The sequence below is a fragment of the Choristoneura fumiferana genome, chromosome 5, assembly GCF_025370935.1.
Source record: "Choristoneura fumiferana chromosome 5, NRCan_CFum_1, whole genome shotgun sequence".
In the NCBI taxonomy this organism is placed as follows: Eukaryota; Metazoa; Arthropoda; class Insecta; order Lepidoptera; family Tortricidae; genus Choristoneura; species Choristoneura fumiferana.
In genome coordinates, this window is record NC_133476.1 from 7,263,567 (window position 1) to 7,288,197 (window position 24,631).

A 24,631-nucleotide genomic window follows, 5' to 3' on the forward strand; every position below is an offset into this window, starting at 1 on the left:
CTCGTTGGTATTGGAGTTGTAGCACTCAACAACTTTGCAGACGGGTCTCTTCTTCTCGCCGGTCATACCGCCAGCCACCCAGATGTACTCGCGGTACTTGGTAGCGGCGACGGCCATGCGAGCGACGCTCATCGAACGCACTTCGCTCCATGCGCCCGTCTTTGGGTCGAACTTCTCCACTGAGCGGAGGACCCTGGGAATGATATAGTGCCTGATGTGGGAATTTCAGACCACGTTGCTGGAAAATCAGCACTGAGATAGGTTTAACGTAAAGAAGAAGTTATATACAATGTTGTTTTCAGCCAGCAGTCAAGTCACTAAGGAAAAACACTAGGAGAAACGATCAGAGACAGTAATTTATATTAGACCTGTTTGCTACGGGATATTGGCCGTGATTACTTTTAATGAGCTCCCGGTATTTCTAGACATTTATCAGTGTCATGATAGTGGAAATATTCTGGTAGATACGTCAGAATATCACGAGTTTATTAAGACTAATCAACTAATCACAATCTGCACACAGCCGCTAAAAATATGCCTAACCGTGAAGCAAAAAAAAACAGTCATTTATGTTATGTATGATTCTCGAGTTCAGTTTTAAGGTGACCTTACGAGTACCTGCCCTTTTTGTCCTGCCCTCCTATGGCATACAGCGCCATGCGGTGCACGACCAGGCCAAAATTCTTCCTCGGAATAGAGAGGCCAGCCTCGCTGTACCAGGACCTGGTCACCGGCTCGTAACTCCACACTGTCGATACGACCACCGATTTGCCGCGAATGTCGTCGTCACGGGGATCCGCGCCACCTCAGATCGACAATATTTTCAAATAAATATTATTGAATTTACATTGAAATGAAGTTTTCATTGGGCATGAACTAATTCATACATTATGCAGGTGACAGGGCCGCAGAGGGTAGGGCTATTCACCAAACAATTATGTAGCAAGAGACGGAGTACCTAGATATGGGTATGTTGAGGTCCTCATTAACTGGTTCAATTACCTAAGCTCGTAACGTTGTTTAAAAGAAGTGAGCCGTATGATTGCGATAAATAGAAATTGGCTACTTTACAAAAACATTATATTGCGCATAAAAGAGAAACACAAACCTACTAATATTATCAAACCGAAAGTTTGAATGAATTTTTGTACGTAAATAGCTGGATTTCTGGCTACTATTCTGATATTCCTACTTGAAATTTGGCACAAGTTTTCTTCATGCAACGTGAATAAAAATCGTGATGTATTTCGGAAAACCTTATGAAAATTTAGTGAAATCCTGAAATTTTAATTGTAACCGAATAAAATCTTCTCGTAGTGTGTAAAGAAGATAACTTGTTATTCAGTCTCCATGATATTTAATATGAAATCATACCGACAAGGTAAACTCTGCCTCGTAGGAAAGCTACAGAATGGTGGTGTCTCGGCTCGGGCAGATCTCCAACGCAATCCCAAACATTAGTTACTGGATCGAACCTTTAATATCAAGCACTAGTTAAACTCTGAACATTTTGTTCTTACTGAAATATATATATTTATATATTTAATAAATATATTTTTTGTACCTGCTGATATCTTTGCCAGTGTTCCGTCCAACACCATACGTAGCGTGAGGGTCAATACCTCCGAAAACTAAAACAGTTTCTCTATTCCAGTTAAACAGAGAGCCTTCAGTAATGTAAATCTTGTTGGAGGGTCCTAGAATCGAGGTAGATAATTTATTCCTGAAAATAAAGATAATATGGTAACAATGACGGTATACTAGGTAAAACACATCATCATTCCGTGTACTTATGTTTTTAAAATTGCGACCTTTCCGACCAAACTATTCATGCAATCCACAACTCATTAAGAAAGATAAAAAAAAACATATTTTATTTGGCATACCTTTGCTTCTCGATATAAAAGCTATCTACAACACTTTCATAATAATGATGTCGCCCTTGGCGTATCTTTCAACGGCGAAGCTTGCTAATTGCGGAATAAGAGCGAAGTTAGCTGGCAAAACCAAACTTACACTCATTATAAAATTAACCCAATATGTGTAACTTACATATTAACCCTTGCCAAGGATTCCTTGGAGTGGTTAAAGAGCGAGATGACCGGGCTGGTGGAGGTATTCTGCCGAGACGTGGAGGACATTTTCCGACTACGGGAAGGCGGCGACAAAGGCGCTTGTGGCGTTCTGTCAAAGCAAATATTGACTATTTGTTACAAATTTACTTCTTTATAAAATTATATTGGTGTTTTAGTCTATTTGACTTCAGTTGTATTTATTTGTATGAAGAACGTATACCTATTGCCAGCCAAAGCAGCAGTAGCAGCAGCTAGGTAGCTAGCTGCAACACTGTGCCTCCTTTCAGAACGACCGCACTGATTCTGAAAACCCAAAAGGATATGTTTTGAAACTATCAAATGATAACTTGAAATTCTGATGACTTTACAAATTGATGTGACAACTGATGTTCTTTTGTAAGGGTATTAGTTTAGGGAGACTAGTTATTAGTAGTTATTTAACTTTTTGAACGCTAGCGGTGCCCGAATCCGTCAAGACCAGGCAAAAGCATATAGACCTGCAATAGCGACGTGCGTGCTTTTAGTCCAAATTATCTTTTGGAAATACAATGATATGGTACATAGATGATATGATAGATAACTTTTGTATGATACGGTGGCATTCAAATGGTTAAATAGTGTATTTTTTTTTCTTTAACTAGTTACGTATCTAATCTACCTACTGAATACTTTTAAACAAGCAATTCCTGTTTTTTTTTAAAATCTCAGAAACTGCTTTAACGATTTCGATGTTGCTATGTGGGAATTTTCGGTGGTGAAGAAGCGATTTCGCTTGATTTTATTTCTGGAAAAACGCATTATATAAATTTAGGATGAGCGAAGCTCGGTTCACTAGGTACATTTCTTATTGCTTACAGTACTTGTCTCTGCGGTGTCGTTGCTGCTATCGCTCCGATTCGTGTTAAGTTCCTCAGTAGAATCCTTTTCAGGGGGATCAAAGACTTGACCTTTATTGTGAGAACGTGCATCCTGAAAAACATATTCCTTTGGTTTAAACCTAGATCATCAAGGAATTTAGTTCAAAATTTACCTATTTCCCAAACTCGTAGCAGTAACTCTGTGTGTGCAAAAGTCAATAAGGAAGTAAAAATAAACCACGCCCAATCTGAAACCTAGTAAAGTAAAAAATGCAAACAAAATTAGCTAAAATATTTTTACCTTGATACACAACGCAATTAATTTAAAAAATCTCGTATCTCAAATCAATGCGTTAACAAAACTGACCCTTGAAATAAATCTCATAAAGTTAATTCAGAAAAAATATACTTTTTGAGGTAGGTACATACGAGCTTCTAATAAAGTAGTGACTATTTGTGGTAGCGGGGAGGAGTCAGATAAAAATGATGTAGTTTATTGATATGAACCCCCGGTAGTTAACACATCAATTATCCAAAAAAAAAAACAAATAAAAAAATTACATTATCCTGTTGGATCGTGCACATGTGGATCTGTTGTATTTGTTTACGTCGAAACAATGGCGTAGCTTGTAGTTTCGGCTGCTCATAGGAGAGTGGTTTGCGGTCCTAAAATAACAAAATGTAAATAAAAACATTTAAGCTTTTCCATGGTGATGGTGATAGACGTTAATAAATGAAGAGGAAGAGTCCAATACGAGTGTGTGACTATCTCTCTTTAAGCAATGCTCTCCACAGAACAACCGATGGGTCGAAGTGGGGAACTTTATATGATATTACTTAAAAGAATTGGTCGCCGCTTGTCACGATTATCAGCAGTGAGCTGAGACTGATTTTGACGAGCTCTATTGCTAAGCAGATGCCACAGTTATTGTTGTTTTACGAAAGTAATCAACATCATCATCATATCAGGCGCAGGACTTCCACTGTTAGACATAGGTCTCCCCCATAGACCTCCAGTTGCTTCAGTTGGAACCGGGCTGTATCCAACATAAATCTGTGTTTTTATCCAGATCATCCATCCATGTCCATGTGAAATTATTTGTATTTGTATGTAGTTGGTGAACGTCCTACGCTGCTTTTGCCGATCCGTGGTCTCCATTCTAGAAATTTCGGCCTGCCCATTTACCACTTCAACGAGCTAATTCGCTTGACTATTTTGGTGACCCTCGTTCTTCTACGAAAGTAATTACATGCAATAAATAATCATTCACTCGTAGATACTTGAATTTCAAATAGATGCCTACTTAAAAACTACCTCATCTTTCTCTATCGAGATTTTTACAAGCTTTTACTTAGTTTTTACCTGTCCCGCTCTCTGTCTGTTTGTGAGTAATCCAATCTTGCGATACGAATTTGACCCACTTCAACGGTTCAATCGACTTAGACATACAAAAGTGGGTACATATTATGTAGGTTAAATGCAAGTACAGTCAGCAAAATAGTTGCATGTATTGAAAAGTACTTTTACAAAAAGGTTGTGCAGTGTTGTAATCCGCTAGTTTACCTCTCCTCCATGTCGGAAGTCATTACCGCCCTCATTTTCCGTCGGTCGTACATGCTCCTCATATGCATTGCCAGCACCGCGTCATGTGGTGGCGAGGGCGATCGAGCAGGTGATGGAGAATTATTTGAATCTTGAGCCTGTGTTAAAATAATTACTTTCAGTAGTTGTACGACTGTACCTACTGGTGACTACCAGCACCAATATCTGACACTACAAAGCGTGCATAAATATTTGATTTTTAGTGTTCCAAAGCTCTAAAGGAAAAAAACTGAATCCCTATAGGATCATTTTGTTATCCGTCTGTCCATCTGTCTGTATTTCTGTCTATCAAGATCCTTTTACTCAGGAACGCGTTGAGGTAAAAAGTTTAAAATAAATTTAAATACGCAGGTCTACTTTCACTTGAAGCAGTGAAAAAATCTAATTCCTTATATGCAATCAAAAGATATACAGTAATTAAATTAGATGTTTCCATACAAATGCTGTATCTGAAAACCTAAAAGGGTAGTTCCGGTTGTCCTAGAAACTAAATTTGGTATGAAGGTAGCTTTTATAGCACAACCAATTAGAAAAGTTTGAAAACATTTTATTTTAAGAAGAGGGGCTCTGATAACACTGAATATTCATAGAGGTAGATCCCTACAAATTCATTTGGAACCCTCGGTGCGTGAGTTTGAATAGCACTTGGTCTGTTTTTCAATACCGTCCATTAGATAGATATATTTGATACCTAATAACTAGACTTTTATCGTAGTATCTCAGTTTTTCTTGAATAAAAAGTTTCTTTCGACTTTGTAACAATAATGTAGCAGGCGAAAATAAATTATGAAACTAGATATTTTTAACAGAAATCGTTTCAGAAAGTTGAGTACCTTCTTTCTATGTTCGAAGAATTCACTCATAGTGGGCAACGACTTGTCTTTGTCACCTGCAAGACCTTTTAGAGTCGCTGGTAGTGGGAAGTCCATTTTAGGCCTCCGCATTTCCATTTTGTCGGGATCCATGCGCAGGCTGCCTGCTTCAATAAACATTCCTAATGTTAATTTAATGCATATTGCCTGTGATAAAGTTTCAGGCTCTTCGATCAAAGGCTAACTAAGTACTCGTAGTCGTTCGTGAAAGAGACACGAAAAAACGTAATATGTTTGCGACGGTATACTCCGTCGGATTTGATCATTAATTGGTAGATAGAGTCCTAATAGTTGGACCGCGTTAAATTGCAGTTAACCATACAAAAAGACTGTCTAGAAAAAGTTCTATTGTGGCACGAAAATTATCGGATGTATTTCCGGATAGATACCTAGGGCCATCCAAGGCTAAAGTGAAGTTCTGGTGTAGAAATGTGGTGTAGATGTAGATTATGGGAACATCAACAAAGTTCCAACAGGTTATTTAGTTAATAGTCTACATTATTTACGGATCATTATGTGCTTTTATTTAAATGGCTGATGGATGGCAGTTCAATTGCATCAGGTAAAGTGGCGTGCAAATGTAAAAACCTTTATCTACTCGTTAGTACCATCCTAATACCCAAGTGGATGTGGGCTGACTTGAGTCATGTTTGAAACCATCTACTACCTATGTCTAATTAGTTATTTCCTGAGACAAAAGTAGCGTAGACTACGTAGGTAGGTGTGACACATACGAGTACAGAATAGAATTCACCCAAAAATAGCTGAAATATGAAGAAGTCCTTAAACAATTTGATTGAATCCACAATCCAAATGAAATTACAATCTCGTCGTTTCAAGTGAGAGGAAGGAGCAAAATCATATGTAAGTTTAAATACGGCACCTAGATTTAATTCATAGTTTCACGTATGTCGCGTGATCCATATACAAGTAATATATATTTTGTATTAGAACTAAATTCCTATTAATTTGGCCTTGTTACGAGCAACTCATGTACAGAATAGCACCATGAATATTGAAGGCGCTAGTCATTAGAAACGGAACAAGTAACTTTAGCATCTATTTGTTTGCAAAATACCAGGAATGTCTTCATTTCGTCGCGGCGGTTGCATCATCGCCATTTGCTGGTACATCTGATCTTTCGGCACCATAAACTGTTCGAGGTATTTCAGGAAATCTTTGTACGTCACGTGGTTCTGCAACACAAATAAACAGCTATCGGGTTGTATTGTTTACTAAAGAGTCTGTTTAGGAAATTTACGGCTCGTGCAGACGTAAGGACGCCAGAGTTTACTTATTGACTATTGTTGACTTATTAGTAGAACGTTGTCACAAGGTTAAATTCGTGGTAGGTATTACACAAGCCAATAGAAATAAACTAGGTACGTGTCATCAGACATGTAAAGTGTAAATGAATACTCGTATTGTAATCATTGATTAGTTTGGGACTAGGTCTAGGTATCAATTCTCCCATGATATTTATTTATTATCAAACTGAATCCAAAAAATACAAAAAATAAATTTTACAACCTACCTATAGTCGGCTACAAATATATTTTCTCAAAAATGTTATGAAATGTTGCCGTTAGGTACCTCATCAAAAACTTCGTAGAAAGTAACGTATCCTGGGGACTAGCTGCTAGTGTCCAGGAAGTAAGTATGAAATTACTTCCTGGAGAGTAACGGGTTCCGTTTAGGCTGGAAACAGTGCTCGACCGACGGTACGTCCTGACCGTACTCAGCGCTGACCGTCGGTTGCGAAAATTCATTCAGTGCTACGCTGACGGCGAACTGCGAAGCGTGTGTACAGTTCACAGGTCGGACACTCCGTCAGCGAAGCACTTAACGCATCCATACAATTTCATAGCTCGTCGATCGACCGACGCCGCGCGACCGACGAGCCGGGCCGACGGCTCGACCGACTGTACGCGCGCACCAAATCACGCGCGTACCGTCAGCGTAGCTGTTTGCGCATTCATAGACTAGCTACGCTGACCGACAGTCAGCGCTGACCGTCGGTCGAGCACTGTTTCCAGCCTTAAAATTTGGAACCCGTCACAAACAGCGCGCGGACCGAGCGGCAGTGTTGGGTGTAGTTAACTAATATTTAGAAATGGGTCCATGTCATCATCATCATCATCACTAGCAACGACCATCATCATCACCATGACTAACAATCATCATCATCATCATCATCACCATCAATCATCATCAATCGTCATCATCATCATCATCATCACCGTCAACCATCATTAATCATCATCATCATCACCATGACTAACAATCATCATCACCGCCAACCATTATCAATCATCATCATCATCATTTAAAACCATCACCATCATCACAATCATCATCATCACATCTAAATCACCGTCATTTCATTATCACCATCATTTTTGAGAAAAACTATACAAGCTTCATCATTTTTGAGAAAAGCTCTATACAAGCTTCGACCTGTAATCGCCATCCTGGCATCGTATCATTGATGGCCTCACCTGGCGGTTCGGCCATCAAACGCCTACTCCTCCTCCTCCTCCTCCTCTCCTCCTCATACTCCTCTCATCTACTCTAAGGTTGACTAGTAGAGATCCCTTAAAGGGATAAGTCCGCCTTTGTACAAGTATCTCAAAGTTTGTCAATTGTGTTTTGTTTCTTTTCTTTTGTACAATAAAGAGTTTACATACATACATACAAACTTGTACTCGTCCATGCAGGATGGCTTACTTACTGGACTCTGCAGTAATGTACTTACTGTATGTATTATTCACCTTTTCACTTATTGTAGGTATTTTAACGAGTTAAAAAATATAATGTCGTCAAAAAATTTAGTGTACTGTACCTGTACTGCACATTATTACCTTTATGGTATATGAGTTCTCTCGACTGTCTCATTGTTCGTTTTAACTTTAAATAAATTTATGTTTTTTTATTACTAAGCCAACTTCGAAGGTAGATATTATGGCAGTTGAACATATTTATGCCATGTGCCAAGGAAAACAATGTAGAATACAGGCAGTAACAGCATAGAACTCCTGCCAAGTGACTAGAATGCTGTTTATCGTTAGGTACCTTTTCTTCACCAATCCAGTTCCTTTCAGCTGGTTCGGTAAGACCAAGAACGTCTATCCAATGGTAATAATTCTTCGAATTATTACCGTACCAATATTTGATGATCACATAACTGAAACAAGAAAATGAGTAAGCAAATAATTGAACATTACCAAACTAAAATATTTGGACTTTCAAAATCTTGTGCAAAGGGAATTCCACTAAGCGGTGATTCATGTTTTAGTGTTGTTCTATGAGAAAGCAAACAATTAGCACTTTTATAGTCTCAGCCCACATACGACACAATGACGCAATTTACTATGACGTTATTCGAAAAATCTATCTAATGCTGTGGTAGAATGTAAAGGAAAACGGGACTTAACCACGTAACATATTCTCGAAGTTTCGTCTATAGATACCAGTGTGAGCTACGAATAATAATTCTTACTTTTCGTAGTGTGAGACTAGAATTAGGTGGTCTTCTCTCGCCCGCGAAAGAATACCTAATAAACTTCAGCGAATAACAGTGACACATAACGCCCCAGGCCCAATACTCGCCCTGGTGAAACCCAAGTTTACCGTTTTCGGTTAGTTTTCCCTTGGCCAATGAAGCAGAAGTAATTACTTCAGACTCACGCTCAAACTTATTTCAAAAACATCTATTCTAAGTTTATTTGAAAAAATTGGTCATCTTAATCTTATACATTACGTGTTTATACTTAAAAACAATGTCCTAGAAAAAAAGTATAGAAGAAGAGCAAAGATGACCAAGCAAGGTTTAGTCCGTTCGACGTAACGTAAGCCAGCTCTAACATAGTCACTTACGCAAGCCCGTCATCAACCATCTGCTGTACTTCTGAGTCATTCACGATCTCCAGTATCTCCCCGTTGTCCGGGTTTCTCTTGATGTCGACTAGCTGCCACGGCGAGATCAGGCCGAAACGCACGCAGCGCATCACGTCCGTCGCGAACCGACGGCGCGCCGGCCAGTCACCGTACAGCCAGCGCACTCCCGCCATCAGCACTTCTGTTTCACTAAATAAATAACATAAAAATCCAGTCACGAGTTCTTGGATGACAGCTAAAACGCAGCACGAGTAGAGCCCCACTAGTCGGACTGATAGCCTGGTAAAGGATGGATGCGGGCGGCCCATGGTCGTTAGAGGACGTCATTCGACTGACGATCATGGTGATCTAATAATTATGTTTTAATGTTGGTGAGATGTCTTCTCTCAAAATTCGAGCGTTTGAGCTATAACTTTCACGCAGGCTCAATGTGTTTTGGAAATTTCATACACACACACACACACTACTAAATTGTGTACTAGTAGCTGGGCAAGTATATAGGCCTCTGATGCCACGGCCTCTTGCATGCGTAGGATCACCTAGCAACTCTTTCATACATATACCTACACGTTTGCTCCATCAAATAATTTAAAGACTATGTTATAAAAAAATTGGAAACTGTGTCCTAAGTGTGGCATGCGCGTCATTTAATTTTGACTGACATTTATTTTGCAAGTTTAGTGAGCTCACGTCAAATTTTCGCATTTTTGATTGTGAACAGCTCTAAATTGTCATGCCAACGTGTATGAAGTGGTGTAGTAACAATGCAAAATTAAAATGTCCGGGGATCACTTTCCACTAGTAAGTACTTCCGTAGCCATTACGAAAAAAATAAGTTATATTTTTCTATGGATTTCGTACTTTAAAATTGAATATTTCGCAAATAAATCACTGAATCGAAATCTTCCTAGCAAACCCCTAATGGTTTTAAAAGACCTATCCAACGATACCCCACACTATAGGGTTGGATGAGAAAAAAAACTCCCACTTTACGTCTATGGGAGGTACCCTAAGGTTTTTTTTTTGTATTTTTTATTGTACCATTTTAGCGGCATAGTTTACATATATATATCCGTGCAAAATTACAGCTTTCTAGCATTGATAGTACCTGAGAAAAGCCGCGGACGGACAGACAGACATACAGACATGGTGAAACTATAAGGGTTCCGTTTTTGCCATTTTGGCTCCGGAACCCTATTTTCATTATCAGTTGGAGATGTTCAGTATTGTGCAAAATCAAGTCTGTGGTATATGGCTCACATAACGTAAATTATAGTTTCTTCCCCCTCTTCATACTTTCTTCTCATCAAATGATGATGTTCTAGCGCAAATGCACGAGTTACTACTAAATGTATCCAAAGTTTACCATAGGTGTCCCTACAATATTTAAAGAGTTCATATTAGGAACAATCATCAGATCCTGACATGGACTTAATTAAGGTATAAACTACTAATCGGTTCATAAATGACGGAGCTGATAACAGCCAAAAAAATACAACCTAATTGATAACCTCCTCCTTCCTTTAAGTCGCTTACTAATTACCAGGCCCCTTAGAACTAGCGTGTCTTCATACGTACTTTATATACTGTTAGAATCGTCGTTGTAAAGTATTTACGAAAGTCGGATGTTCCTTTAAACCAGAAATAAAAATGCTGTCTAAGTATGGTCATACTAATTTTGTCTTATATTTCTTGATGCAAGGATCTATTTCCCACATCTATTTTCGGGAAGTTTTAAAAAGATTTACAGCTCTACATGAAGTCACTCTAAATTGTCACAAACAGTGTTATTACAATGCAAAATTAAAATGTCCGGGGATCACTTTCCACTAGTAAGTACTTCCGTAGCCATTACGAAAAAAATAAGTTCTATTTTTCTATGGATTTCGTACTTTAAAATTGAATATTTCGCAAATAAATCACTGAATCGAAATCTTCCTAGCAAACCCCTAATGGTTTTAAAAGACCTATCCAACGATACCCCACACTATAGGGTTGGATGAGAAAAAAAACTCCCACTTTAAAATAATCTGTGCAAAATTACAGCTTTCTAGCATTGATAGTACCTGAGAAAAGCCGCGGACGGACAGACAGACATACAGACATGGTGAAACTATAAGGGTTCCGTTTTTGCCATTTTGGCTCCGGAACCCTAAAAATGTTAAAATACATTATCAGTTGGAGATGTTCAGTATTGTGCAAAATCAAGTCTGTGGTCTATGGCTCACATAACGTAAATGACAGTTTCCTGACCCCTGTTCATACTTTTTTCTCATCAAATGATGATGTTCTAGCGCAAATGCACGAGTTACTACTAAATAGTATATCCAAATTAGTTTACCATAGGTGTCCCTACAATATTTAAAGAGTTCTATCGATTTATTTAGGATCCAATCATCAGATCCTGATTTTGTGCCTATGGGACTTAATTAAAGGTATTCCTATACAAACTATTTTTTTTTCTAATCAGTTCATAAATGACGGAGTTCTGAGGTAACAGCCAAAAAAATACAACCTAATTGATAACCTCCTCCTTTTCCTTTAAGTCGCTTAAAAAACAAGCTGTCATTATCAATATATGACACGTCATTGAAACGTTAGATGTAAGAAGTGATCCGTCTGAACGCCAGTCGTCTATGTAATTTGTGAATCTGACATTTCATCACGCGAGCCAACCCCACCTGCTTTGTTTCTAAATTTTAACCAATCAACAAACAAATCGTGTTTGAATCATAAGTCGTTTTGGTTTTAGTTTTAGGTATGGCCACTTTTTGTGTGGAATTTGTTCTGAGTTACGCTTCCTGACTTATTATTTGTTCGTAGTTAAAGACAGAAAGATTCTCCCACTTCACTTTCCTTCGTCCGCTGCCATCGTTCAACCTATAACACAGCCGTGGCCCGTCAGTGAGGTAGGGGGTAAAGCTGGGTAACTCTACCTATCCTTCGTCTCGTCACCACAGCACAGGCCACACCCAAAGGGCTTACGAGTACACTAATTATGAAGCTTTTGAAATACCTTGTGACACAAATATAATTAGACTTGAGAAAAGTGAGTATTTCATCCGATTCCAGGTCGAAGAAATCTCTTGAAGCCACTAGAGGCAGAAAGAATCTCATAACTCGTGGGACCTGTAAAATTTTAAAATCGAGTACCGTAACTAAATTTTGCAGGAAATTCCATAGTTTAATTCCGAAGAAGTTAATAAATTACAATTCGATTGTCTACTTTATTATATAGAAGGTTGAAAATTACCATCAAATCCATGACGGGTGTGATGCCTTTTGTCCGCGCTTCTCTGAATAAAGCGAAGGCAGTGTCTTCGGTGAACAAGGTGTCGTTGACAATGAAGGCCCAGCATTGGTCTTCTAAATCTAGTTCACAAAAAAGAGCCGTAAAAATATATTTTTGACGTTTTAGATAACTTAACCATTTTAAGACTTGGTTATAGTTTCATAAAACAAACATGAGGCAAGTAAAAATATAAACTTAAAAAAAAGTAATGCAAAAGGTATTGACTACGTATCTTATTAAAAGTTAATCAAACAACGTGAATTCCTCATTTTGTTACAGAGAAACAAATTTTTACAAGCTTTTTTGTATCATCACTTCGTATACCTACCTATTTATTTACTTTTTAGTTTGCTTCAAACCTTGAATGTTAATTTTGACGTACTTAGTGGTCAGATTCATTAGAAATGCAGTAAAAATATGTTTAAGTATATGACAAGCAATAATGTAATGTAATACCATCGCATCAGCAAAACAAGATACGCGCGAAAACAATACCACTCCTTGCAGTCGGGTAAAAAGTTTACGTAATTTGGAAAACAATTTGCCTTTGATTGCAAGAAACTGTGCAGCGCAGAATAAGTCCAAAATATTGTTTCTTTTCAACGCCTTGTTGCTTTCGGGTCCGCTGAATATCATCCATTCGTATATTGTTTGAAACGCTTCCGGCGTTACGTTGCTCTGAAATAAACACATTACTGGATTGCTATTGTAGTGGACACTTAAAATTATGATACCTAGACGTAGATTAGATATCGAGTGCTGCAAAAGAGCCCTAACTATCTAACACTAGAAACGACGTGGCTAAATAAAGGCGCGCGTAAATTCATGGAAATTTTACATTTAACTAAGTAGTACACAAGTTTTGATATGTGAATTACCTAGGTATTGTTGAATACAAAATTTTTATGAAGTACTTCTATTTATTATTGCCAATTTTGTGCTGTTCTATGAAGATTAATCTTAAAGATCCTCATAAATATTCTTACATCATTCTTCATCCTCAATTCATCATCATCACGGTTGCCTTTACGGCTATGTTAGAATGTAGGAATATAGGTAGGGGTTAGGAATGACATCAATACTTACTGTCGGCAATGTGATGTCTTTTTGCGTGTTACTATTAAAGAAGGCGGAATAAACTTGCAGTACTATATGGTGACAATGGAACTCTTCATCACCGATATGTATTATAGCATCTGTGTTCCTGCAGACATCATAAAAATGATAAATAAATACTTGTTCGGTCGTATCAGTCATAAACCGATAGCATTTTTGGCGCGACCAAAACACACCTACTGACAGTCTGCGTCATGTCATGGCGTACCTTGAAGCTACATAATACAGACACTTATCTGCACGTATTTTATAAACTATTGTTATTCATTACTTGGAAGCAATAAACCGTTTTACAAATTCTTAGGAATAAAATAAAGTTAACTTGAAATAGTGAGATTTGTAACTTTACAGGAAACTAAAATGTCCAAACTGACGCTGCGCTTTACATGAAATACTTGAATAGGAATATGTTTACATACATAATCAAATCTTTACAAATGAAGCTGACTTGACACATCAACATGCAATCCAAACTACTAGGACTAGAATTATCTAATAATAGAAGCTTAAAATTTTGCACAGAGAGCATTGTGATGTAAGCAAGAAATAAGGCCAGAAAGTCAACCCCAAAGGATGCAATATAATATAATAATAATGCATAGATTTATGGAAAATCGAAACCGTCGAAGCTACACGTCTCAAATATCAAGTTTTAGCTATGTCGTTAGCGCAGTAGTTTCGGCGATAAGGGGGAAGGGAGGGAAGTCCATTTCATTTTCTGCGCAGGCAAAGTCACGAGCACAGATTATTTAACAAGACAAGTAATCAAATAAATTTTACACATAATTATGGATCCGTCTATAGAATTCTTGGAACAGGTCCTGTTTTTTGGGCAATTGGATTCTTATCCAGTCCACTGGTTCCGCCATGGCGTATCCTAGGCTGCCTAGGTCCTTTCCTATGTCCTCCCGTACTCCAGTGGTTTTCGTTTTTCCACCATGCTCGCGATCATATTGAGTTTTTAATTGCAAATTTGCTTCGTTAGACCCGAATTGTAGCTGAGGCTCTGCGTCACTTTGATACTGGAGACAACAACAATCAAATAATTTTAATGATACTGCAATTATCTTGTCTCAACAGTGTCATACTTTGTTAACTCTCTTCCGGCTATGGGATCCTCCAGCGGCCTGCGACTCATTTCGAGGCATATGGCACGAAATGATTTAGGATACGCCTGCGACCCCCATGGTTTCTTAAATTCGGATAGCCTTATAACATCTATTGTAAGCAAAAAGTAAGTGTTAAAAAGCTCGCATCCCAAAATCGACAACCTAATACTTAAGTGAACTCTACTTCGAGCACTGTAACGTTCAGTTTAATTTACATATTCATTTAAGTTACGGGGTTTTTTAAATAACGACGAGATACTAACGTAATGTTGTTCCGTGTCATCATCGGGTTCTCCGGCAGCTTTGCCTTCGAACTTGACTTTGACTTTGGCCTGCGTGGGGTCCGCTAGAAGAACACCTACTGTCGAAGACTGAAAGACAACCTGACAGGAATAGGAAAGAGGTTCTTGAGAAAAAAGGTCTTGATAAAAAGACAGACAATTAAGTGATTGCAGGAGTTTTCGATCTGCTTAAAATCATATTACGCGAACATCCACTTTACGTTTAGGAGTAGGGAAGGTGCCTATATACTAAAATGTGTTTTTAAAAATTGAATAGGTATTATCACTTTGTCCGCGTGGTTAATTTAAATTTATCTGCATAATTACAGTTCTTTAGCACTAAAAGTCTCTAAGCTAAGCCGCAGAAAGATGGACAAACAGATAGATAGACAGACGGACGGACATGGCGAAACTGTAAAGATAACTAAGATTAATAAACCCTAAAAGGAGGTCAAAATACTAAAAAGAACACCGCTAAAGTTTGTATTTTTTTATTACTTCAGTCGTGAGCTGAATGCCACTAGTCCGATGGTATGTCGACGTACTACGGGTTACCCTAACGGCAAATCTGATAAGGTTACATAAGTAAGCATCAGTTTAAATATATATTTGATGTACCTGATTAGACTGCACTTTGAGGTTACCGCTCGGAGTAGATTTAAATGGGAAAATGGCTGTTCGGTGCACACTCTGTTCTGAACTGCACACACTGTAATCAGATACACACACACATATTTGGCAAAGCATAGTCGCAGGCAACAGCTAAGTCACCAAACAGCGTAATACGGGTTACTTTGATCAAATTAGAGCTACTTTGATAGGTTAATCGATTGCTATAAAATTAATATTGTTTGTACAAGAGGTGAATGTTTGACATGTACTCGTAAATGAAAAATCGATGAAAACATCTACTGAAAGAACTAACGCGAACAGAAATTAATAATTTTATCGTCGAAGTTGCGACGCAGTACCTACAAAGTCAGCCTGGTTTATAATCATAAAATTTTTTTTTTTGGAAAAACTTGATAAAAGTACCAATGGATTTAAAACGTTCTCCTTGTTTATCACGAGAAAATCTACTACTTTAGTGAATACTAGGTAAAAAAGGCTAGCAGACGGCATTTACGAAATAAGATGTTTTTAAATTCCGGGACCTAGAGTTTTCCGCGGTGGTAGAATTGGGTTCCATCTCTTCAGTGCCTTGGACATAATCTGCGGCGAATTTAGCCCCGTATGAGGCTGAGCACATGTCTCCTCTTTTGTTTGACGATCTAAAAAATAATGGTTGTTACTTTATGAACATAATTATGATCCATCATCAAGCAAACCTCAGGAATCATTCTTAGGTATGGTATATTCAGGTTACATTCTAGAGCCGACGTATTAATTGAAGTTATTTTGGTTGAAGTACAGGCATAAGTTAATGATGGTGTTCTCAATAATTTTGGCAAGATACTATACCATCTCGATGGGAGTATACACGATAAATATACGCTGTGATTGCTGATGTCTCTTAGCTCGCCAATGCGTGCGATTGCTGTATCACAGTGCGGGCTTAAGTAGATTTCTCCAAAATACAATCCATAGCCACCTACCAGGTGACGCAAATCAATAACTAGGGTAGGAAGTAAATAGTGTCTAATATTCAATGCATGTCTTGACGTGGTTTTAAAGAAACGCTTACATCAGTGCACAGCCTGTAGATCAGAAAAACACCCGTCATTCGTTTTTAAAACACAACCCTGTAAATAGTTTACAGTTAATACTTAAGTTCTTATGATGTTACGACGTGTTTCATACACATCCGTTGACTGTAAACCAACTTTTCGACTCTACATAAGTATATGATCCTAAATGGTCACAATGGACTGCCACGTGAAATAACGGGCGTTTTTCCGACCCTAGACCCAGGATTTCGGGTGTGTTGGATACGTTTTACAATAGCTACGCTGTTTGATTTTCCCTACCTAATTTACCAATCTCATTGGTAAGCGTGACTATAAAATCACTTACTTTTGTTGTTGGGTCCACGAAATGAAGTGAGAGTCAGTTGGTTTGTTGCCTTGGTTCAAGACGGAATCTCCGGCTTGCACGTGGAACCAACTTTTACTAAACCTTTTCGTTAATATACTCTCTGTCTGTTTTAAACAATCTAATGCTGAAAAAGTCCATGAATCGAGTAAAATACTGCTGATTAATTAATTATCTACCTGAAACGTAGACACTGTGTTTTTCTTGATTTCCGTTAACTTCGACAGACAGCTCAGTTCATTGATAAAAAGTATCTGGTTATTAACTTTTTAGCAAAATAGAAAAAATATTTCACAGTCATTGTTGAAGGTCCAGTTGTAAAATTCACAATTAACGTAACACGTACGACAGGTAGAACTCATTCTTTTGACGTTCCTTTGCTAAATATGTGTGAATTAAAATCATAAACAAGGAAAGTTTACACTGTTTTACTGCGTAAAATTTACTATTTAGGCCAGGGTCTTAATGAAATTAACTTCATTTGATCTGTTCAATGGTCCCTTAAAGTTAACGGAAATTTAAAATAACACATTACTAAATACTCTACTAGTACAGTCATCAGCACCAATATCTGATACAACAAGCTTGCATAAATATCTGATACGACTATAAAGTCGTAAATAGTTCGAGAAATAGTTCTAGAGCCGGAAGGACTTGTCAGATATTTTTGCACGCTCCGCTGTGGCAGATATTAATGCTGGTGACTGCACTATTCTCATAATTTAGAAGATTTTTGAACGCACACGTGTGCGTTTGCAGTACCTGAAGAAGTCTCGGCTGTAAGAGCCGACAGCAAATGGCTTAAAAATACGAGAGTAGAAACATTCATTGATAAACGCATATAAGATATTTGAATTGTAGTTTGTAATTTATGAGAAAAGATGGGAAATTGGTTTTCAACTAAAGGAGTTCTTGTTATTTTTCTTGATAATCTTATGACTTATATTATAAGTACCTACCGTACTTACTACTATGATCGCTGAGGTTGGTGCTGAGCTCAGACAACGAATTACTGCGGCACAGTTTTGGCTTAATAATAATACAATACTTCTCGCTAAAATTTTCAAGCGTGTTTCGAAATCTTCTCTTCGGTGTAGTTATGTTTCTGCTGGAAATAAAAAGCTAGAAACTAGTTAGAATGATCGATTGCGATGAACTCAATTGGACATCGTTATAGTGATATGGCTGTGAGTTACGTACGCACAAGTAAAATTTTACGAGTACGCTTTCAAACCCATTTCCTAGAGCTCGATTGCAGCGCCCCCTATAAGGCCCAATTGCGAATCTAAACCATTCAAGAACCCACTCCTCAAAAACATGACAAAAAAATATCAAAACTGCGGACCATATCACATGAGACGCCCCGCGCGCCACAGTGGCAAGAAACCTATTCACGATTTGCGTTACTTATTTCGTTACTAATTTCGATTACCTTAAAAATAGAGCGCCTCTCCAATATGACCTTTAGTTAAAAATTCATTAGACGTGTGACCGGTTAAGAGAAGTTCAAAGTCATAATACCAATAATAAAATTATAGTAGACATAGCTGGAAAAGTTTATTGTACAGTACAGTTGTTTACAATACATACATCCAATCAAAGAGTCAAAATACGATATTTTGCTTAGTTCGACCCAGTCAGCAATAATATTTGGCAAATGGATATCTTATGATAAAATGAAGCAATCGTCAGTTTTTATAGACATTGGCAACATATTTATATATATATCCAACGGAAATATATTATGTTTTAATCAATACTGCGTTATTTAAGCTAATATGTAATACTTGTATGCAACGGCAACCAGTACGGGTCTGGCATAAATATTAGAATACAAGGTACAAAAATCAAAGTTGTTTTACGCCTCAGTACGTGTCATAAAGAAACGAAAAAAAATGCCAAGCTTAGGGTAGGTAATCAACTAACCAGGCATCACTTTAAAAATTGAGAATGTTAATCTTTCATTAAAAGTAATAAGCAAATCAAGGGAAATATATTTTCAAATTGTACCTATAAATAAATATAGGTAGTTGATTAAAATATACCTAGTTGAGTTTCTTGCCGGATATTCTTCTCAACAGAGGTTTTTCCGAACCGGTGGTAGATTTTTTTTGACATTCATGCTTGTTATAGATATAAATAAATATAAATTTAATAAAGATATTTTGACTTTGACTTTGATTATGTACCTTCAGTTTTACGACTATTTATGTTATTACTGAGAGTGACGTAATGTTATAAATTATAATTCAGGAGCAAAATAGTGCATTAATACTTAACTACTACAAGGTAAACGTCAATATTATCACCTAAGACGATTAATCACTTCTTTTAATATTGGTACACAGTAGTCCAGTTTATAATAAAAACGTTTACATATGCACCGGTATTGTTAAATGTTAAAGCCATAAATTTACATGAAAATTAACCACAAACAAGGTATGTATTGTTAGCGAGCTCATACTTACTCAGGAAATTGTCGTATATATGTGCAACTTTTCGCACTAGACAATACTTCTGTATCATTTACCTGCGGGGCAGTACATTAAGTGAATAGTCTTGACAATTGTAAGTTCAAAGCAAATTCTACGAGTCTGTATTTAACTATAAACCTTAATACTATTTTCCTTCTCGTCATAACAATCTGCTTCTAAACTCTACTCAAAAGAAAATAGGGGTCACGTGAGTTTCAGTGGTATTAATAAATATAATTCATTACAAGTAACATTCTTTGTTTAAAAATGGTTTTATTAATACAACTTAACACTAAACAAATACAATACAATATGATGACTCTTTATTTTACACAAGAAATAGTAATCGATACAGAAAACAGGTACACAGAAAGAAAATTACAAGGTAAACAATAGGCGGCCTTATCGCTTAAGAGCGATCTCTTCCAGGCAGCCTATTTTACAGAAAGAAGTAAGAACTGGATTACAACAGGTGGTGCATCAACAATAGTTCGGAATATAAAAATACAATTAAATACATTAAAAAAACACAAATGTATTTTAATGTAATTATACTGATGAAACTCAATTGTCCCTTACTTTCTTTTAACAAACTAACTAGTATAAGTAGGTAGACTTTATATTATGGCGGTTTTTTCTTTCCATAGGTATATTTGTAAATTTAGACGTTTGTAATTTAGCTGTTTCATCTAAAAATATGTTGTTTTTATAACAGGCCGACCTAATGCTGGGTTTGAAAATATCGAGTGCAGCACTTGTGCTGATTGTGTTGATCGTAAGTAGACAAGTTCATTTGCTTACTGCTTATAGGTCAGGCATAGCAACACAATGGTATGAAATGCAGTTCAGATACTAATAATTGTATTTCCTAACACACCCGCGTGAGGTTGATAGTTTTATTTTTGTCCATAATCTATTTAAGATTAGCTTAAGCCCGCGACTCCGTCCGCGTAGAATTTGTTTATCGCTATCTTGCGGGAACTATGTAATTTTCCGGGTTAATAACCTAACCTACCTAAAGACATAGGGAAAGGTTCCGGGACTCAAACTATCTGTACCTATACCGAATTTCATCTATATCGGTTCAGCGGTTTAGACGGAAAGAGTGGAAGAGAGAAGTGGGATTATCAACTCCATTTTCTTATACAACAGAATACAAAATATACTCGCAGAATTAGTTAGCAGAACAGAAGCAGATAATATATGATTGTTGTATAGATACAATGCCATTGTGAACGAAGATAAGTGCATGAGTAAATTTATAACAACTTATTATTGTAAAACTGGACATAAAGTACTATTTATGATAATGACTTACTTGTTCCAGGCTAGTGCTCTTTTTCATTTCAAGGTCGCTGAAGGAGTAGCATAAAAATAGGGACCATATTGTACATAATATTGTTTTTAAGGTTATTAGAAATGCCCACAACTCTTTGTAAATTTTTGACAGAGGAAGTTGATGTCTGCTTAAGAAACTTGACAGACTCGAACGTATTCCAAACATTGACATAACACGACCAACTTGTCTATGTACGTAACACAATAACGCATCGTGCTGTTAAAATGAGGTTTCATAGGTAGCTATTGATTTTTAAAAAGTGTAAAGTATGGTTAGGTAGTAAAAAGAAATAGTAATAAAAATACTCGGACATTTAGAAAAAATTGAGATTTTTCGAAATTCTAATGCCTATATATAGTACGCTACCGGGAATGGTGCCAAGCTAGTTATTCATTCAGACCTTTATAAAAGTATATCCACGCTTTTACGCTGCTATGACAATACGCACATCGCAAACCATGGCAGGGAAAGCATTAGATATTAATTTCATTACCTACTTTCATTAGTTTTAGGGCCTGTGCACACCGCGGTTTTTTCGCGTGCCGTTGAAGCGCGTTTGTTCGAGTACAAATGCGATACGCACGCGAATGTATAGATATCAGCAGGGCTACAACGAAATTCGAAAATCGAAGTAGGCCCTCTGTTCTATGGAAAGACGCGGGGTGCAAAGGCTCTTAGATATTAATTTAGTTTAGTTTATTTATTCACTCAACAAAACAATTACATGATATAAATACATTAAGTCAGATTATATAAGAATTTAGGCTGAGATCGTCAAACTGATTATCAAACTGATTTAGCCTCAGTCTCCTATTTCTTAAACGTGACAAGCGAAATGTGGCACCGACAATTCCATCAAAGTTACTCAGCAAATTTTTCGAATACTAACTTGTCTCATGTCACGATTGTAACATTCGGTGTGCTGAAATCTACGTCGAATATCCAAGATGGGATATTTTCTAATGCATTTAACAATCTAAGTTCCAGGAGTAGTCCTGAGGCCTTTTTATATCATGGAACAACTGACACCAATTGACCTAGTCCCAAACTAAGCAAAGCTTGTACTATGGATATGGCAACAGATAAACATACTTATATAGATAAATAAATACTTAAATACATATTCCAAGACCCGAGAACAAACATTTGTATTATTTATACAAATATCTGCTCTGGCCGGGAATCGAACCCGGTACCTTAAGCTAGTCAGGTTCTCTAACCACTTGGCCATCCGGTCGTCTAATAATGTCTAACGCACTCGGAATCACGATCGTTTTACCACTCCTCCTGTCACACGATGTGATGCGGGTAAAAGGGAGGGTGAATGCGATCGTAAGCATCTGAGGGGCTACTACCAAACTCGCAAATCGAAGTCCGTATCGCACCGTCCCTTTCACTCGCGTATTAAATGACATAAGTGTCAGCGGGACGGCAACATACGAAGTTCGAGTTTTGCATTTCGTGGTAGGTATAGGGCCAGAGCATTAAGCCGAGTTTAGACATGCAAAAAAAATCGTGCAAGTTGCATTACATTGCTACGCTCGATTGACCACTACAAACTCGTTGGCTTTACGGCCTCGCAATGTAATGCAACTTGCACGATTTTTCTTGCAAGTCTAAACTCTGCTTTACACAATACGGCCACGGTCAGTCATAACATTTTACCAATTATTTTTCAGAGTTTGTGTCTTGGCCCTGAAGCCACAGCAGCGCCTTCGCCTTCAGCATCGCCTGATGTAAAGGCTCCCGTGTCGCCACCTCTTATATCGCCACCTTCTGTTGTGGCCAATACAACTGCACCACCATTTGGCAACGTTATCACGGTCCCCACCAACTGCCCTGAAGGAAAACAACTAATTAACAATGAATGCAAGGACGTGTGGTAACCTAAGGCCTTATCGTCTACTCGTTTCGCGTGCATTCTTGCAATTTCATGTATCATTTTCTTTCTGTCAGTCAAATGGTCAAAGATGACGATGAAAAGAAATGGTGAATATGATTGCAAACTACACGTGTTTAAAAATAATATGTCAATTTTGTAGGTTAATACAAGCAGGTCTTTGATCTGCAAAGTGTTTTACCTACTTATACTTACTACGAATGGGCTCTAGGGGCGTTTTTCAATTTACGTCTGAGAAAACATCATACGAAAAATTGTACGGGTTATATTAAAGATACGATTAGAATAGGACTTTTTTACCACTAATAGGAAATTTTATTTGATCTGTACTTACCCACTATTGTAGCCAGGTATTCACAGGTTTTTACAGCTTTCGAAGAGTATTTTCAATTTTTCCGGACGCGATTTCAAAAATCATACCTACCCTTAATTCTGTCAAGTGATTTTTGTAAGATTACCTATTTTGAATAAAAACGTTCAATCTTTTTTACAGTTTTTTGTTTTTGACATGGTTCGTTTTCATTACATTTTATTCCAGTAACAATTCAAGTCCCTAACCTATGATACTTACCTAATTGACTAATAATAGAATACAAAAAAACGACCAAGTACTGTGAAGGAAACTGAACCATGTACCAGGGTGGAACCTTTTCATAATCTACATATTTCGCTATGATTTCTTTGGCAAATGTATGGAATTGGGATGTCAACATGACATTAATAGCCCAAAGGTTCCACCCTGGTACGTGATTCAGTTTCCTCGACTGTAGGTACATGGTACATAATAATAGGACCACTAACTATACTATAAGTAAATAAAGTTGTATCTAAATCAATCTAATCAAGAAAAATCTTTCGATAGCCTTCTTACGGTTTATTGTCAAGTCCAGAGAGTGTCACACTTTTAAACAAAATCGTGATTCAAAAAATTGGTAAAGTTTTTACACCCACATCTCTTGGTTATTCGTGTCGAGTGAGGTAGAGCATTCGCACCGAGCCCCCTCCCAAACTCTTTTTGTATCATTTGCAGATGTGACAATAAAAAATATGTTAGAATTAAAAGTGTTTGAATTGTTTTGCTATCACTTAAACTACAATTGCTGAGTTACTTTCTTACTTTATAATGCTCAGTCGTGGTTAACAAACAAACATACCTAATCTACCCCCCTTTTAACCTGGATAGGTTCGTTAGTCCCGTACCTTATGTCCCTCAGATTAAAAAATACTACAACCAACTAGTTACTAGTTTCCAGAGAAGTAGATTGGATTATGTTAGTAAGCTTCGGTAATAAAAAACAAAGCAACGTTGAGGAAAACCATCGTTTCTATTGTAATATTAAAGGATACTCACTCATTTTATTATATCGGCAAAATTACATTATACGAAAGTAACTTTCTGCCTAAACAATATTTGAAATTCGCAAATTATGCGTAAAGCCCATTCGGCTTCCATTGGTTATGCGTAAAATAATTCTGCGTAATATAATTACGCGAAAACAGTTTCGGCACAATAGTTATTTGTGATTTTGAATTTGCTGCGAGTATTGTTTTATAAGTTTTATAATTGAATCACGAGCGTAGCGAGAGATTCTAGGTTAGAATCCTGAAAGCAGCGAGGGATTCAAACACACGAGATGCAAGAAAACTTTGATCTCGTAACACACAACTTTTCACCTCAGCAGCGAGAACATCATTTAAAGGTAGTATTCTAGTAGGTAAGTATATATACACCTATTTACAAAACAAACACAAAACATTTAAATGTAATCCACTTATTAAGAAACA

The 24,631-nt window shown here is 37.2% G+C and overlaps 1 protein-coding gene across 1 annotated transcript in view; it reads right to left on the minus strand.

The window, feature by feature from the left end:
* The window catches only part of LOC141427714 (uncharacterized), a 37,251-nt gene extending 15,992 nt beyond the window's left edge, over window positions 1–21,259 (minus strand). Inside the window, 23 exon segments of the mRNA XM_074087309.1 lie at window positions 69–193; window positions 619–805; window positions 1,623–1,723; window positions 2,296–2,378; window positions 2,936–3,044; window positions 3,494–3,598; window positions 4,497–4,633; window positions 5,369–5,511; window positions 6,486–6,603; window positions 8,480–8,591; window positions 9,284–9,493; window positions 12,321–12,433; window positions 12,558–12,676; window positions 13,142–13,274; window positions 13,683–13,800; window positions 14,493–14,734; window positions 15,085–15,204; window positions 15,721–15,811; window positions 16,257–16,373; window positions 17,116–17,260; window positions 18,093–18,241; window positions 19,602–19,663; window positions 20,926–21,259. Coding sequence (XP_073943410.1) covers window positions 69–193; window positions 619–805; window positions 1,623–1,723; window positions 2,296–2,378; window positions 2,936–3,044; window positions 3,494–3,598; window positions 4,497–4,633; window positions 5,369–5,511; window positions 6,486–6,603; window positions 8,480–8,591; window positions 9,284–9,493; window positions 12,321–12,433; window positions 12,558–12,676; window positions 13,142–13,274; window positions 13,683–13,800; window positions 14,493–14,734; window positions 15,085–15,204; window positions 15,721–15,811; window positions 16,257–16,373; window positions 17,116–17,260; window positions 18,093–18,241; window positions 19,602–19,663; window positions 20,926–21,117 — 3,031 coding nt within the window. The 5' untranslated portion in view covers window positions 21,118–21,259.
* Between the last annotated feature and the right edge of the window lie 3,372 nt (window positions 21,260–24,631).